This window comes from Talpa europaea (genome assembly GCF_964194135.1).
Source record: "Talpa europaea genome assembly, chromosome: X".
Classification (NCBI taxonomy): domain Eukaryota; kingdom Metazoa; phylum Chordata; class Mammalia; order Eulipotyphla; family Talpidae; genus Talpa; species Talpa europaea.
This window is the reverse complement of record NC_140081.1, coordinates 85888344-85904681: the sequence shown is the minus strand read 5'-3', so window position 1 is coordinate 85904681 and position 16338 is coordinate 85888344. Positions and strand designations below refer to the sequence as shown.

At 47.3% G+C, this 16338-nt stretch overlaps 1 protein-coding gene across 2 annotated transcripts in view; it reads left to right on the top strand.

The window, feature by feature from the left end:
• Nucleotides 1–2816: 2816 nt before the first annotated feature.
• The window catches only part of ARHGEF6 (Rac/Cdc42 guanine nucleotide exchange factor 6), a gene marked incomplete at both ends in the record, with an annotated part of 94296 nt that continues 80774 nt past the window's right edge, over nucleotides 2817–16338 (top strand). For both annotated transcript variants that reach the window (XM_084258615.1, XM_084258614.1), the window contains 2 exons: nucleotides 2817–2981; nucleotides 4165–4248. In XM_084258615.1, coding sequence (XP_084114741.1) covers nucleotides 2817–2981; nucleotides 4165–4248 — 249 coding nt within the window. The remainder of the gene's footprint in view (nucleotides 2982–4164; nucleotides 4249–16338) is intronic.

Genomic DNA, 16338 nt, shown 5'->3' with positions numbered 1-16338 from the left:
TCAATTTGAATAAAATTAAGATTTACATTATTTCCTGCACATTTTTTAGTTTTAATGGAATGATACCTATGTTGGTGCAAGTTCCACTCATGGCTTTCTCTTGCCTCCTTCCCTCATAAGATGTGTAGTTTGTAAACACTACACCATTAAAGAGGTGCTTTTGGAAAATCACCTCAACTGCTGGGCCAAGGAGTTCATGAGGATGAGCAGGTGGAGGTGAGAAAAGCAGTGACAGCCAGTGAATGTGGCTACCAGGGAGCTGGAGTTGGGCGAGACCTTTGCCCATTTTACTCCTGCACATGTGTCCCTGTGACCTCCAGGCTTTCAGCCTCCTCTCTCCACCCCTCCCATTTCATCAGCTCCTCTCTAGCTTCACTTGCTTCCCTACCCAGCCTGATTTTTGTCACCCATATGTTGCTACTATCCCAGAATTCATTGCTTTCTTGACATTTGACCATACCAACCCTAACGTCCAATCTTTACACTACTAAAACTGTTTCTTCCATCTTGCAGAGGTGGCCTTGCCTTTGTGATTTTACTTTATTATGTACAATACATTGCAACAGCCAGTGTCCAGAATGACGCAAATCTTCATCCAGGTGACCTCAGGGGACTCAAGCCTATTTTGGACTAGGCTGGCTGGGTTCCTGAAATCACTCAGGCTTTCTTCTTCGTCAGAAAATGTACATGATGCCTCCACATTACTGCCAGATCTGTTTGAAGAGTACAATTTTGATGTGCAATTGTGAAAACAGTCCAAATGACATATGTGTTTAAGAAGAGAAGATTTGGGAATTTTATTTATCAACACTGGATTTCTTTCTTTTTATTACATAGATTTGACTGTGGGTCAAAAGTCAATGAAAACTTTTGGTTGATTATACTTATTTCGTATAAGTATAATTGCATGAAGCCAAATATTTGGCAGTGAAATCTTTGTTACAGAACTTTTGATAGATGAAATGACATGATTGAATCTGGAAATGATGTTGAGTGAAACAGTCAGACAAAAAGAAGGGACCATAGTATACACTTCCATTTCTTTCATTCTAGAAAAAGCAAACTAATCTAGAGGACTGAATGCAGATTGATGGTTGTCTGGGATTTGGGGGGATGGGACGGGAGAATGGGTAGAAAGAATGCAAGGACACTTTTGGGGGAGCAGAAAAGTTTAATTTGGACTGAGTATGTGTGGTTGTATCACAGGTGTATGCATGTGCCAAAATTTATTAAATCATAAATATGTGCATTTTATAATGTCAATTATATTTCAATCAAAATATAAAAAATCATTAACAAGGAAAAAATTTTGTTTTAAGCCATTAAAACAAACGAAAATCCCTATCATAATCAGGTAGTGTCTGTACCCAGGACTCCGTATGAATTTACTCATTCATTTAGTCCGTGTTTTTAGAAAACATCTACTGTGTACTAGGATCTCTGCCAGGAGCAGAGTTAAAGACACATAAGGAGGTTAGGTTCTGGTGGAGGAGGCAGAACAACAAGTAATAATAGTAAAGTGTGATAGGTGTTATGCCAGAAGGGGAAGTTTTGAAGACATTCAGTCAGATTATCTAAGATTATTTGGTCGTAGATGGCCCAAAGCTGTGTTGAGAAGGATTCTGATGCTTAGCAGGATCCCATGCAGGAGGGACAGTGAGGGTGAGTGCCAACCATTTGCCAGTGTAAGGCTGGACTGTGAAAACTGGCTTCTCATACATTTCCCAATAGCATGACAATTTCAACTGGTTCTGAAAGTGCTTGAGAATAGTAAAGCCCTCTTGTTACACCAGTTATTTTTTTCAGAGCAGCATTTGTGAATGTAAAGGGTTTCTTGTTGAGCAACAACCTTCCAGGCTGGAGTGCAGACAGAGGACAAGTGCTCTTTTGTTCTCAAAAGTTGTTTTCAAGTGTTTTTTACCTGCTTTTGTGTCTGAGTCTCCACTAAGGGGACTGCAGCTGGATTGTGGAGTAGAACCAGGTCCAGAAAAAGAATTGCTAAAGAATGCACGTAAACAGGATGTCAGATGTTATCCTTAGCCTCTTTCCCCAAATATAGTTTTTTGGCTGCAAAGTAAAATGCCATTCTCCCAGCTTCTGCTTATATGCAGTGGCGACCGACAGCAGGCACAATCTTCATTCGCTTGTCACCTTGTCACCATGCAACACAACGTGTTTTGCAAGGAATGATTGTGACAGGCCATCTCTGTGAGATAGGATGAGGACACCGGGTCATTTCTTGGAAGAATTTTCTCGGCCTGCCTCCTTGGAGCCCGTGGTGCCAGCACAGCTCTTCACGAGGCTCAGAGCTGTCTGACCTAAGAGCCAGTTGGCATCTTCCTCCTGACAGGAGCCAGATTTCACTGGGGTTAGACTATTTATTGACAGCATTTCCCCACACTGTTCCCCCCCCCCGCCCCCAGCAGCTCAGTTCCAAGGTCCTCTCATAACCACTCACCTCTGTTTTCCAAAAGCATTGGCTTCTTGCAGCTGTTGGTTTTGTGTGTGTGTGTTTCTTTTTCTTTTTTAAATCCTGATGAGTTTATCTTGCAGATTTTCAAGGAGAAAACCAGTGATATCCAAGACTTTTCCATTCAGCTTGTGTTGACATGTTTGAGTGATCCCTGGGGTTTTCAAATCCCGTAATTCAAGTGGATTCCTTCCAGTGTGGTTGAAGAAGAGTTGTTGCGAAGCTTTGCTCTGCAAGCACCAGAAGAGAACTCATAAAAAGGAAGCCAACAGCAGATGCAATCGCGGATGTGGCTTAGCCCTTGCAGCTGCCCCAGAGAAGTGTTCGGAGCTCACAATCCCCAGACATGAATCCAGAAGAGCGAATCGTAACATGGCTTATATCCTTGGGAGTTTTAGATTCCCCCAAAAAGACCATCTGTGATCCGGAGGAGTTCTTGAAGTCCTCATTGAAAAATGGGGTAGTGCTGTGCAAACTGATCAACAGACTCAGGCCTGGCTCGGTAGAAAAGGTAAGGGGTTCTGGCGGTGTCCTGGGGATGGCTGCCACCCAGAGCAGCAGCAATGGGACTCCTGGGGCCGCCTGTTGGCCAGGTCCTGTGACTCCTCTGCTTTTGTGTCTTTCTAAGAGCGAGAGCTTCTTTCTTACTGTCCTTGTCATTTGAAATAGTCAGAAAATGAAATGGCCTTTAGTCATCGGCCCTCAAGTATTAGGACAGTAAAGACCTGTCACACTGCTGGTGCCAGGGGACAAGGAAAACACGCATATCCCTAGCTTGCTCTGACATACACACATGTCACCCTCTCTGTGTCTTGAGGGCATGATTTGGACCTGGGCTGCATATGAGTCTGTGGACTAGTGTGATGATTTGTAACAGATATTGATGGTGTCTATGGAGAGTTTACCTAAAATCAATGTAGATATTTTCCCCCAAGAAATAAAATATTCATTGAAAGTGAGGCTATTTAGCAACCAGGAAAAAGAATGCAAAATATCACACAAGGTTTGTTAAAGTAATAGAAACCAAATATATCATTGGACTTCAATGTGTTCAAAGTGAAACTAAGCTTGCTCTCGTTTAAAAATCCAAGATTTTTGTTGGGGCTCTGTGGATAATTTCTAAAGTGGGCACTTAAAGTAAGTGCAAAGGTAGAATCCTACAATTATTTCCTTAAGATCAGCAGGGAATGTGAAAGTGAAGGTCTTTTGCCTTCTTGAACCTGTTTGCATTTTAACTGAACAATCGACTTACCGTTTCTTAAACTTGAAAAACAGTGGTCAGAAGGTGGTTAGATCTCAAGAACTGATGAAATAGAGAGAACAGCAAAGGGGAAAATAGAACTTTAATACATTTTCATGAGGAGGAGGGAGCAAGATACTAACTTGAAAGCAAGAATCAAACTCAACAAAATGGCCTGCGTCGCTTGAATTCACTAGCACCCCACTTTGACAAAAGGCATGAGAACAAGCTTGTAGGTAGAGACGGTGTGGGACTAAAGGTTTGCTGGCATTTGAAATACACACCGACCGTTTAGATTTTTGCCTCACTTCCTCCAGCGGTTATTTGTCTTCCTGAGGTGACAGCAATGTGGCTCCGTGCTGGAAAGCCTAGTGTATCTGGTCGGTGACTGGGGAGTGGGGTCGTCTTGCCCTGGGATGACACTCTCCAAGTGACATGGACCATGTTTCTCTAGTTCTGCCTGGAGCCCCAGACTGAAGCCGAGTGCACCCACAACATCCAAGACTTTCTGAAAGGCTGCGCCGCCCTGCAAGTAGAGGTAAGCTGGCCCTGGCTGCCTTCCTGGGCGTCCTCACTTTTCACTCTGCCAGTGAAGATGGCATGCGGTAAAACACATGGTTCATTTTCACTGTTAAACAGAGCTCGAATCTTACGGAAACCACGGTGGAGGGGGTTGGCCCCAGTGGTGACTTGCTAGTTTGTCTTTTCCAGAAATTAGTTCCAAAACACTGCCAAATCAAAATGTAAAAGCTGATAGCCCTGAAAGAGGCTTTCCTGCTGAGGGCAAATGAGAGTGGGGCTGCTTGCTGCAGCCAAAGGGCACGTCATCTCTGAGTTGGGATGAGAGAGAAATCTATTGTCTCGTTTTCCCATTAACATTCTAGAACAGGGGCCTTGAAAAGCTGAGGGAGCATTGCCCTGAGGCTGAGACTTTACATTACACACACAGTTTCTACAGTCCATGATTTTATATTACATGAATCCTTACAGTTCCTATAGGGGTGTTACCAAGAGGAAGGTGATACTTTTACCTGTGTGTCAAGTTACTTGATGTCTGTGGGCCTCAGTGTTTTTATCTGTAAAATGGACACAATACTAGCTAGCTTGTGGTGTTGTAGGGTTCAAATGAGATACTGCATAATAATTTAGCACTAAGAGCCCTACCCTCAAAAGCTCTATGAGATAATATATGGAGAAAGCTCAGTATAGGCCCAGGGACATGACAGATATAGATGAGTATGTGTAGCATATTTTCACAGGAAAGTATTAGTTGTGGTTTGTGTATAGATTCTATTGCTAGGGTTCAAACCTTAGTACTCACTCATTGGTGGCTTTGTGACCTTTGTGATCATGTTATTATACTTAACTGCACCTCTAAGCCTCAGTCTCCCCACCTGTAAAATGGGAATAACGCAGCACCTGTCTCTTAGGATTGGTGTGAGATCTCGGTAAATTCATAATCGTGCGAGAGTGTCAGGCACATACTGAGTGCTCTCCAAGTGTCAGTCTTAGTAGTAATAGAAGCAGCTTTGCCTCAGATAAACTTTGCTTGCTTTGGAATTTTCCCTAAAGTTAGGGGCTATGCTTGTCTCAGAGCATTTCATTCCAGGTTTCCCTGCTGCCTTATTTTAGCTGTGTGTGTGTATGTGTGTGTGTGTGTGTGTGTGTGTGGTGTGTATGTGATGCGTGTGTGTGGTGTGTATGCGATGCGTGTGTGTGTATGTGATGCATGGCTGCATTGGTATGTATGGCTTTTAGGTGGATGTGACTTGAAACCACTCTATCCCTTATAGAATATCTGCCATGGAACAGATCTTTTTTTTTTTTTTTTAAAGATTTATTCATTTGTTCATACAAGAGCTGGGGTACAGGCCAGAGATGCAGGGGGTGAAAGGATTCACCAGAGACAGAGTGGGGAACAGAACAGGCAGATTGACTGAAGTACACTGCTGAGGGGAGCAGCGGGCGAGACAAGAGAGGTCTGCTGTGCCATGTGGGTTTCTCCCTGGCCGGGGATGGAACTCATGCTGCAGTGGCAGCTGATAGCTTCATAACACTGTGCTTAACCCCTTGCACCACCAGGGAGACCTTCTGTTTTTATTTTTACTTGTCAAATAAAAACATGGTATGGTTGTCATGATTTTTATACTCCGAAGCAGATGGAAGGTATACTGAGCTGCTGTGCAGTTCTAAGAAAACCAGATAATAGAGACCTCCTGGCTCTGGTATTGTTGGGGACTGAGTCGTTGCGCAAAAGTGGATTTTTCTGCTCTTGAAAGTTTATTTCTTTAAGCATCAATGTGGAAAATATCGGTATCTACTTTGGATAGAGATCTTCTAAAAATATGTATCATACATTTATAGCTTCCTAAATGAAAGGAACTGGGCATGTTTTTCTTTTTGTAATTCTAGCTGGCCTGGACAGCATATGAATATGTAATGAGGCAATATCTGGTACATATCTTCTCTTGTTTGACAGACTTAGGTCAGAGTCTTGGCTAGGTCAGTTACCCACTGCATGACTCTGGGAAAAATTCCCTGGCCTCTGTGTGCTCCGGTTTCCTCATCTGTGTAATGGAGACATTAAGAATATCTACTGCGCAGAACTGTTTTAAGGCTCAAATGAGATAATGCCTCTAGGGTACTTAATATACCATTGTCCATAAGACACTTGTAATAAGTGCTCACTGTCAGTGTCAAAACTAGGTGGTGTTGCATGCACACTGAGGAGCTTCCAAAGATAAATCTGATCAAATCAATACATAAGGAATGAGAGGGAGTGATGAGCTGGGGAGCACCCAGCAGCCAAGGGTACAGACCATCCAGTCTCAACCTCCCCGGTAGCCAGGAGACAGACCGAGACACAAATATTAGTAATATCACTTTAGATAGAGTGTGCTAGGCACAATCCCTGCTGTAAGACATGCTTGACAGATTCTGGTTGATGGTGTGAAAACATAAATGTACATAAAGTGATAAGACCCTGGCTTGCCTAGTTTCCAGAACATGCTAATATTTATCTAAAGAAAGAGAGTCCAGTGTCAGGAGCCCAGACGCAGAGCGGCTGCATCCAACATGGAGGTGCAGGGCTTGACCAGAGAAGAGACCTGGGAAGTGAAGTTTCCTGGAGAGTAGAGTGGGGATTGCCGCTGCTGAGCCGGTTCTGGAAGGCAAGGCACTCTTGAACCCCTACACCGTGAGCCGGAAGCATCAGGCAAGCCAAGTGTGGCCAAGAGCTCAGGGTAGGCAGGAGCATGGCTGTAGCGCCTGCACCGCAGTTCTGACTGTGGCCACCCACCAGACACGCAGAGCCCTGGTGTTCTTCCCTTCCTCCGTGTGGAGGTCATCAGTGACCATGAGTGTGGGCTCTTCTGGAATGGATCTGACCCCTTATTGGTGCCGGAGCGCCAGGGCCGCTGTGATGGGGTGGCTTTCCTCAGATGCTGCAGTCACTGCGTATCCTCTCGCCATGACCTGCTGCCCCGTGTCACCCTCAAGGGGGGATAGGCTGTGTGCCCCAGTCTGGTAGACTAGTATCTGGAGGAGACAAGTATTCATGTTGTGACTCCCCAGAGCCCTCAGTGATCCAAACCCCCCAACCCTCTGAAAGAGAGCCTCCCCACTACCCTGGTGAAAACACCCAAAGTCAGTAATACCAGACCCCATGGAAAAGCAGGGTGTGGCATCAGACAGCGGTTTTTTGGCGGGGGTGTGGAGGGGTGGGGAGAGATACTGCCAGCTCAAGACTGCTCTGTGGGACAGCATCTTCTCCAGCAATCAGGACCACTTGAGCCCCAGTCTGAGCACTTAGACCAGGCCAAAACCATCCTCGAGTTTGGGGATCTGGGCTTCATTGTCTGTGACCTCTAGTTCTCCAAGCTCATCTACCTCAATGCGTTCTGGTGCAACTACATCAATGGCTAGAGGCACATAAGGGTGTCTTCATAGACGTGCTCCAGCAGACTGTGGGGCACAGAGCCATCAAGCTGCTGGTGAACATGGCTGAGGAGAACTGAGTTGGGCCGACAGAAACTTCTGGGGTACCTGATGCTGCAAGCATTGCCCTGACGCCACTCCCCTCCCACTCCCACCCCCCACAGTGTCTCTGGGGACTGTTCCCACCACCCACCTCTGGAGCTTGCATATTGTTTCCCGGTTTGTTCTCTACCCTTCCAACCAACACACTTCTGCCCTTTATTTTTTTTTTTAAAGATTTATTTATTTATGCATACAAGAGCTGGAGTACAGGCCAGAAATGCGGGGGATGAGAGGATACACCAGAGACAGAGTGGGGAACAGAACAGGCAGATTGACCAAAGTACACTGCTGAGGGGAGCAGTGGGTGAGACAGGAGAGGTCTGCTGCGCCATGTGGGTTGCTCCCTGGCCGGCTGGTGATTGAACTTGTGCCGCAGAGGCTGTGGATTGCTTCATAGTGTGGTGTCCAACCCCTTGCACCAACAGGGAAGCCCTCCTGCCCTTCATTTTTTTTTAACCTTTTAAAAAATTTATTTATTTATTTATACAAGAATGGGGTACAGGCCAGAAGTGCAGGAGGTGAGAGGACTCACCAGAGACAGAGTGGGGAACAGAACAGGCAGACTGACTGAAATACACTGCTGAGGGGAGCAGCAGGCACGACAGGATAGGTCTGCTGCACCATGTGGGACCCTCACCGGCCGGCCGGGATAGAACCAGCGCTGCAGAGGCTGTGGACAGCTTCACAGCAAGGTGCTCAACTGCCTGCACCACCAGGGGAGGCCCTGCCCTTTATTTTTTAAAGGAAAATGGAAGTGGTGTTCCCCACCCTCCCTGTACCATGTGTCTGGGTTCCCCTTATTTCTGTTTTCCACTGACACCCAATGTGTGCTCCACAGCCACCTCATCCCTGAGCTAGAAGACAAATGGAATGGGAGAAACAAAAACAATAAGGAAGAAAGAAAGAGAGCAGCTTAAACTGAGCAGTTTGGAGATGTAGACAAATGGAGCCAGAGGTGTGGCAGCATGTCCCCAGTGTGCCTGCTGGCTGTGAGGCATGGTGACCACAGTAAAGAGCCACTCCCTTCTGACCCTCAAGGTGGTCACTTGGCCTCTCCAAGTAACCTCGAACTTGGTGTTTCTCATATGGCCATAGTGTCTTAGGGTCTCTCGAAGATCACACAGCTGGGACTAGTCACAGCAGTCTGCTGAGATGCCTTGGAAACACCACCCCAACTTCGATAGTATCTTTAGAAACACACAACATTTAAACAATTTTAAAGATTTATTTATTTATTTATTTATTTATTTATTTATTTATTTATTTATTTATACAAGCACTGGGCACAGTCAGAAGCACGGGAAGGTGAGAGAATTCACCAGAGCCAGAGCAGGGAGCAGAACAGGCAGAAGGACCGAAGTACACTGCTGAGGAGAGCAGTGGGCGGCAGGGGAGGTCTGCGCACCATGTGGGACCCTCGCTGGAGGCCAGGAAACGAACCGGTGCTGCAGAGACTGCGGGCAGCTTCGCAACCCAGCGCTCAACCTCTGTGCCACCGGGGAGGCCCTAAACAATTTAAAATATTGTTGTCATAAAGGTGTCTTTTATGTCTTTGAAATGACATCAAATTCATCTAGTTGTTCTTTTGTTACTTGTATTTTGTGTAGTTTATCTAAGAAACCAGTGCCTAATACAAGGTTATAAGACTTTTCCCCATATTTTCTTCTAAGTGTGTTATCGTTTTAAGCTCTTGCATTTAAGGGCTTTGATGCACGTTGACTTAATTTTGTACATGGAGTGAGCTAGTCCAAATGCATTCTTTTACACGTGGAGATCCACTTGCCTTAAATCATTTATTGAAAACACTGGCCTTTCCTTTTCTCAATTGATTAATGTAGCTTTGTAGTTGATTTTGAAAGCAGAAAGCATGAGTACTCCAACTTTGTCCTTTGTTTTCCAAATCAAATCATTTTGGCAATTCTGGATCCCTTGCATGCCCATACGGATTCTAGGATCAGCTTACCTATTTCTGCAAAAAAAAAAAAAAAAACAGCTGGAATTTCAATAGTGATTTGATTCAATTTCTATATCACTTTGGAGAATACTGTCATCTTAACACCATTAAGTCTTCTGCTCCATCAACACTGGATGTATTCCCATTTATTTAGGTCGTTTTAAATTTCCCTCAACAATGTTTTATAATTTTCAGTGTAGATGTCTTATACTGCTTTGGCTCAATTTCTTCCAAAGTGTGTCATTTCTTTTGGTGTAATTGTTTCATATTTGGATTGTTCATTGCAAGTGCACAGAAATGCAATTAATTTTTCTAGAGTGATCTTGTGTCCTTAAACTTTGCTCAACTTATTCATTAGTACAAAGAGTTATTTGGATGCCTGGTGGTGTTCTTATGTACGATCATGTCATCTGTGAGTAGAGATGCTTCCATTACTTCCTTTCCCATTTAGTGCCTTTTATTTCATTTTCTGGCTTAATTTGCCTGATTAGAACCTACAATACAATGTTGGCTAGAAGTGATGAGAGTGACATCCTGGTCTTGTTTTTGATCTTAGGAGGAAGAATTCAGGATTTCACCATGGAGTATGAATACTAGCTGCGAGTTTTTCATATATGCTCTTTATTTGGTTGAGGGAGTTCCTTGCTATTCCTAGTTTTTGAGCGTTTTTATCACGAAAGGGTACTATTAGATTTTGCTAAGTACTTTTTCTGCATCTGTTAGGATGACCAATGAATTTTTTGTCCTTAATTACATTGATGCAATGTTGTATTACATTGATTGATTTCCATATGTGAAATCCATCCTGCGTTGCTGGGATAAATCCCAGTAGGTCATGTATATGCACATACAGATTTGTGCACATCTGTGATCATTCTTGAAACATCTTGCTTCATAGGAAAGGAATTAATGTGTCAAAATTCCACAGATACCCCAAATTCCCTTACAAAAATGCTAGACTCCCAGCAAGAGTGCAGAAAGTGCCTTCTTCCTGTCCTGGGCAATACTGGATATGATATATCTTTAATATTTGCTAAACTGCTGGGTGAAATTGATATTTCATTTCTCACTGTCATCTGTATTTCACAATTCCTAATGCGTTTGAACATTTTCTCACCATTTTATAGTCCATTTTACTTCTTTCCTGTGAACCAAATATATCTTCATTATTTGTTTATAGAATGGAGAAAACAGGGAGGACTCTCAAGCCTCAAGAGAAAATCTTCCAGAACATAAGGAAAAATCCTCACCTCTAGGAGGAGTGTCACTAATGTGACCAGGAAGTCCCTTAACACCACAATTCTAGAAATGGTAGTTCTGTTTTGGTTCTGCCTTTGAACCTGATGGGACTCAGGGTCATGTACAGTCTGATCAGCAGAGACTGGCTTGGGTGGTACTTCTCTGGTGGTCTTGGCCTGGCGGCAGCCTCACCAATATATAGTGCAAAGGCAACTGCAGTCCTGTGGTTGCATTTCATCCAGACCTTCCCCCTGCCTCATTCATGCGTCTACACCACCACCCTTACTACCAGCCCCCTTGCCAGGGACACCGCTATTCTGTCCTGAGCCAAGCTGGCTTTGTCAAAAGGTGTTTGGCTCATGAAGGATTTCATTGAATGTAAGGAGGCTCAGTTAGTGTTTCTTTCTTTCTCCCTCCCTTCCATTCTCTCTCTCTCTCATGCCAGCTGGGATCAGCATGGCTTTTTCTGTGCCCCCACCCCCTCACTGCCTCCTGTCTCCCTGACTCACTCCATCTGCCTTGTCACCGGAACAGCACGGGTGCCCTCCCCAAAGTAGGGCCTGTGGGACGGACGATTTGCCATTTCCCAGGGCCTGCTCTGCAGGGAAGCAGTTCTGGAAGTAAGACAGCTCTACTTATAATCATGAGTCAAGGCTAAATCTCCCACAGGAGCGCCAGCTCTGGGAGGGCAGAACCTCCCTGCCAGGAGTTAGGCATCCGGCCAGGCAGTCAAGCAGTAGCTGCAAATGGGTGTCTTCGAATCCTGAGCCTGCACCAGTGTGAAGTGAGAGACCCCTTCTCTGTGCCTGGGCTGGCTCATCCATAAAACGAGGAGACTAGAGTAGGGTATTAGCTAACTGTTGGATGCTTTTTAACTGGCCCTTTTCCATCTCTTTCCACTGGGCAAAGCTTTATATTTAGCTGCTCAGTTTGAGCTACTGGGAAGACTAAAGAGGATTTGGGTAAGTTTCCTTTCTGTTGAGCAAATCTGACACTCCTAATGGAATTTCCCAGAGTTGCATGAAATGTCACCCATGACTTCTGGCCATCCTCATCTTTTCCCCAGGGCGCTGTATTTCTGTAAAAATTGAACTTCAAGTGAGGTTGTAAATATTTCCCAGCTCTCAGAACCTCTTCGTTCTCCTTCAAAGACACTCTGTGATGTGGAAGCTGTCATCACAGAGCCCGGGAGGGGCCCCCAGGAGAGTTGGGGAAGGGAGGTAAGTGGCCGGCCGCTGGGGCGCGCCTCCCCGCGCGGGTGTCTCGGCGCCTCCCCGCCTCCCCGCGCAGCGTGGGGGTTCCGAGCGGCGTCCTGCGCCGGGGGGAGAGCAGGCCAGCAGCGAGGGCCGGCGTGTGGGGTCGGGGTTCCCGCCCGAGGCTCTGGCAGCCGCCGCCACCAGGCCGGGCGCGGGCCGCGCGGGCTCTGGGCCGAAGCCCGCGGCAGCAGCATGCGCAGTGTGGCCGCCGCCGCTGCTGCTGCTGCCAGGGCCACCCGGGCGGCGGCGGCGGGGCCGGCGGCGGCGGCGGCTGCAGCTCTGCCCTGCGCCGCTGTCACTTCCAGTTCCTACTTTGGACGATCCAGGTCCGGGTCACTGCTTCCCCGCGCTGCCCGGGTCCCTCCAGGCCGCGCGCCCGCCTAGGCTTCGGCGGCAGGCAGGAGGGGTCTGGCGCCCACCGCCGAACTGGGTCCGGAGGGGCCTTGAACGCAGGCTCCCCCCGCAGCCGCTCCCCGCCCGCCACCGCCCCGCGCGCCCGCGCCGCACTCGCTGCCAGCGCACCCAGCGGGGCGCGTCTCCCGCACCCCGCGTCGACCCCGCGGCCCCCCGCCCGCGGAGCTGCGGCGGCAAGAACTTGGGGGCAGTACATCTGGCTGCCCTTTAGATGCAAAAGCAAAAAAAAAAAAAGGCATTAAAAAAAACACCCAACCCCAAACCCCGGACTGGCGAGGTGGCGGGCGCGGCGCAGAGTTTGGAGACGGGCGCCCCCTCCTCGACCGCGTCCAGGAGCAAAGTTGCAGCCGCCCCTCCCCGCCCCAGGCGGCCAGCCCAGCTCTCCGGTTTCGCCTGGGTGGCGGCCGCGCTCAGGGCAGGGTCCCAGCTCCTCCCGGTCCGGCGGTCCCCGCAGCCTGGGCAGACGCTCGCCCGCCGCTCTCGGGCCCCGTGACTCGGGAGGGCGAGCCGCTTCCAGGAGGCGGCGGCGGCGCGGCGGGAGCGAACGGCTGGAGCGAACGGGCAGCCGGAGGACCAGCGGGCAGCAGCCGAGCCAGGTGACCTGCCCGTGGCAAGGGGTCAGGGGCAGAGGAGAGAGCGGGGCCGGGGGGCGGGGGGGCGGCGAGGGACCCCAGCCGGGGCGGAGCCGCCCTTCCTCTCCCTGCAGTAGCCGCGAGCCCCAGCCGCGGGGTCCGTTCTCTGGCAGGGCCTCGCGGTGCACCGAGATCCCGGGGGCCGAGGGCGCGGAGCGGGGACGCGCCAAACTTAGGGGCGAGTTGTCCGGCTCTGCCCGCCAGGTTTGCATCAGATCGGATTCCTTCTTCCCCCCCGGCACCAGAGCAGGAGCCAACGGTACTATTTTTGACACTACTATCATACCCCCCCCCCCCATCCCCAGCATCCCTACATTTGGGGATATTTTCTGTTCTCGGTGTGGCGAGCACAGCTCTGTCGCAGGAATGGTCTGTGCACGGAAAAGACCTGCACTCTGCAAGGCTGGTTCCAACGTGCGTGTAGTTAATTTCGAGTTTTCATTTCCAGTCATATAGAGGAACCCAACAGGTATTTGAGCTATTTCCTTTCTTAGTTCTAGAGTGGAGAGCCCTTAAGTTTATCTGTCTCTCCCCAAATATTAGGGTTTTATTTTCGGTTTGTTATTGTTTTTGGATCTGGGGTGACTCACATCAACTTCTAAATGTGTAGTGGGAGTAAAAGTACAGTAAGGGAATATATTTCTCTACGCCACTATGGATATTTTTGTCAATAAAAGCTTCATGGGATCCAAAATAAGATACATTTCAGTGGATGGTGTATAAAGTATTAACAATTTTTAAAGCCAGATTCTAAGGGACAAACTGCTTTTCTAACTTATATTTGCCGGGAAAACCCACAATTTGTCCTTGAACTTCCTATATTAATTTTGACATTGGCCATGGTAAGAGGAGCTCCGATGACATCATTTGCTCTGGCCACTGTTCTGCTGTTCTGTGACTGAGAGCACCTCTCCAAAACGTAAGGCCTGGGCCTGCCCTTGCACTTCAGCTGAGGCATTTGCAAGCATTTCTCTTAAGCAAAGTATTATGCTACATGCCAGGCAGTGCTGCAGTCCCTGCTTACATAAGCCGGCTCTGGGCTGGTGTGGTCCCTGGGCGAGCTCCGAGCCTTCCCTATCAAGAGTTCTCAGTGGTGGCGGGAGGGGGTGGTTGTTGATGACTGCAGTTTTGAACAAAGTAAATTTCCAGCTAGTATTCTCATTTTGCCTGTCTTTGCTGCTGAATCTTTTTTTTGGGAATGTCTTCCTCTTCTTTTATCTGCACTTCTCTTGCCCTTGTAAAAGACGTAGGAGAGAGAGCATTACTTTCATTTGAAAGACAGAGGAGCAGAAAAGTTTAGTCAACCAAAGTCACGCAGCTTCCCACTGGCAGCACCAGAACCCAACCTGGACTCCCGTGCAGCCCAGGCTCTGCCTCTGTTTGTTTTTACTCAAACATGACATTTTTCACAAAAGTGATTCATGGGGCACACACGGATGCTGTGTCTTCTGAGTGGCCAACTTTTTTCTATTTTTTTTTTTTTTTTTGCCATCTCACATCTTGGCCTTGACTTTGCTGTGAGGACATGAGCAAAACTTTGCAAGGGAGGGTCTGGGGTTCGAATTTACCCACGAGTCCGCCTCTTCTCCATTCATCTTCAGGGCTAGCAGATGCTCAGCAGAGGGAGCGACTTGGACCCAGAAAAGTCTGATATTTGTTGGCATCATCAGTCCGAGTATACTGTTACTTCAGTCTTTACAAAGAAACTCCTTCAGGAGGAGAAATTGGAGAATGTGTGTTTTGTTTGTCTACAGCCATCTGTTCACCACTGTACTGAGGAGGGGAAGGAGTCCATTACCTGCTGTTTCTCAAGCTCTGATGTTCTCGGTCCCAGGCGAGGCAATTGAGGATATTGTTTTATTTAATCCTCGTAACAGTCCTGGGAGGGCAATGGTCTTGTGCCCATTACACAGCAGTGGAAACTGAGGTTTGGGGGTGATCCAGAGAAATGCCACTTGCTATCAGTGCAAAAACAGACCCAGAATCTAATCGGTGATATACCTCACTCTGAAATGCAGGCTCTTCGCCAGGTGCCAGACTGTACCCCCCAAGGAGCTATCGATAAATAGAGGAGAACCTAGACCCTTGGATTTCAGACATAGCTGTACAGTATACTCACCTGGGGTGCATTTTACAAATACAGGAGTTGCCCACCACCCCCCTAGCTTCCAGTTAATTGGTCTGCAGTGAGGTCCACACCTTGGTATCTCTTTTTTTCAATTGTCTCTGTAAAAATTCTATTGAAATATAACATGCATTCAGGAAGTTGCACAAATCCTGAGGATATCATTTGATAAAGTGAATTCATCCATGTAATCAGTATACTGATAAAGAAACACATTATCAGCGCCCAGAAACCACCCTGTACCCCTTCCCAGTCACTACTCCTCACCAAGGGGCACACTGCCCCAATCTTAAGACAATAGATTCATTTTTTTTTTCTGATTTGATGTTTTCATGAGTGGACTGGTACAGTATGTGCTTATGTGTGGGAGGTTTCATTAACTGGGGTGGTATTTGTGTGGATACTGGTGGTTTCTCTATTTATTGCTTGTAGTATTGCACCAAGTGGACGTTCAGTACTTTTTCTACCTGTTCACCTGTTGATGGACATCTGAGTTGTTTCCCACACCTCGTTGCTATGAACGCACTGCTAAGAAGCCCTCAAGCAAGGCTTCTGGTGAACATATAGGTGCATTTCTCTTGGCTTGATACTACAGAGGGATGGAGTGGCTGGTTGAGCAGGGACTGTCTAACGGTTTTCTGAGGTAGCCAAACCTAATTATTTCGCTTTGAAGGCTCCCCTAGTGATTCCAATATGCATCCAGAGTTGAGAACCATTTCCCTGGCTTATCTAGAGCTCAGCAACCTACCTACCAAACTGCCACCAAGCTGATAACTCTGAAGAGAAACTAGTATCCTCTTCAGAATCTTGTAGAAAATCTTTGCAGTGTTGGGCAGCTAGGGTCTATTTTCTCAGAATCTCTTGTGCCTAGCTACCTCTATGTTGCTCGTCCATTCCACTGTGCTTGTCTGTGGACACATTTATTTCTCTGCTAGTCTTGGAACTTCTCAAAGGAGGGAAGCTGGATCAT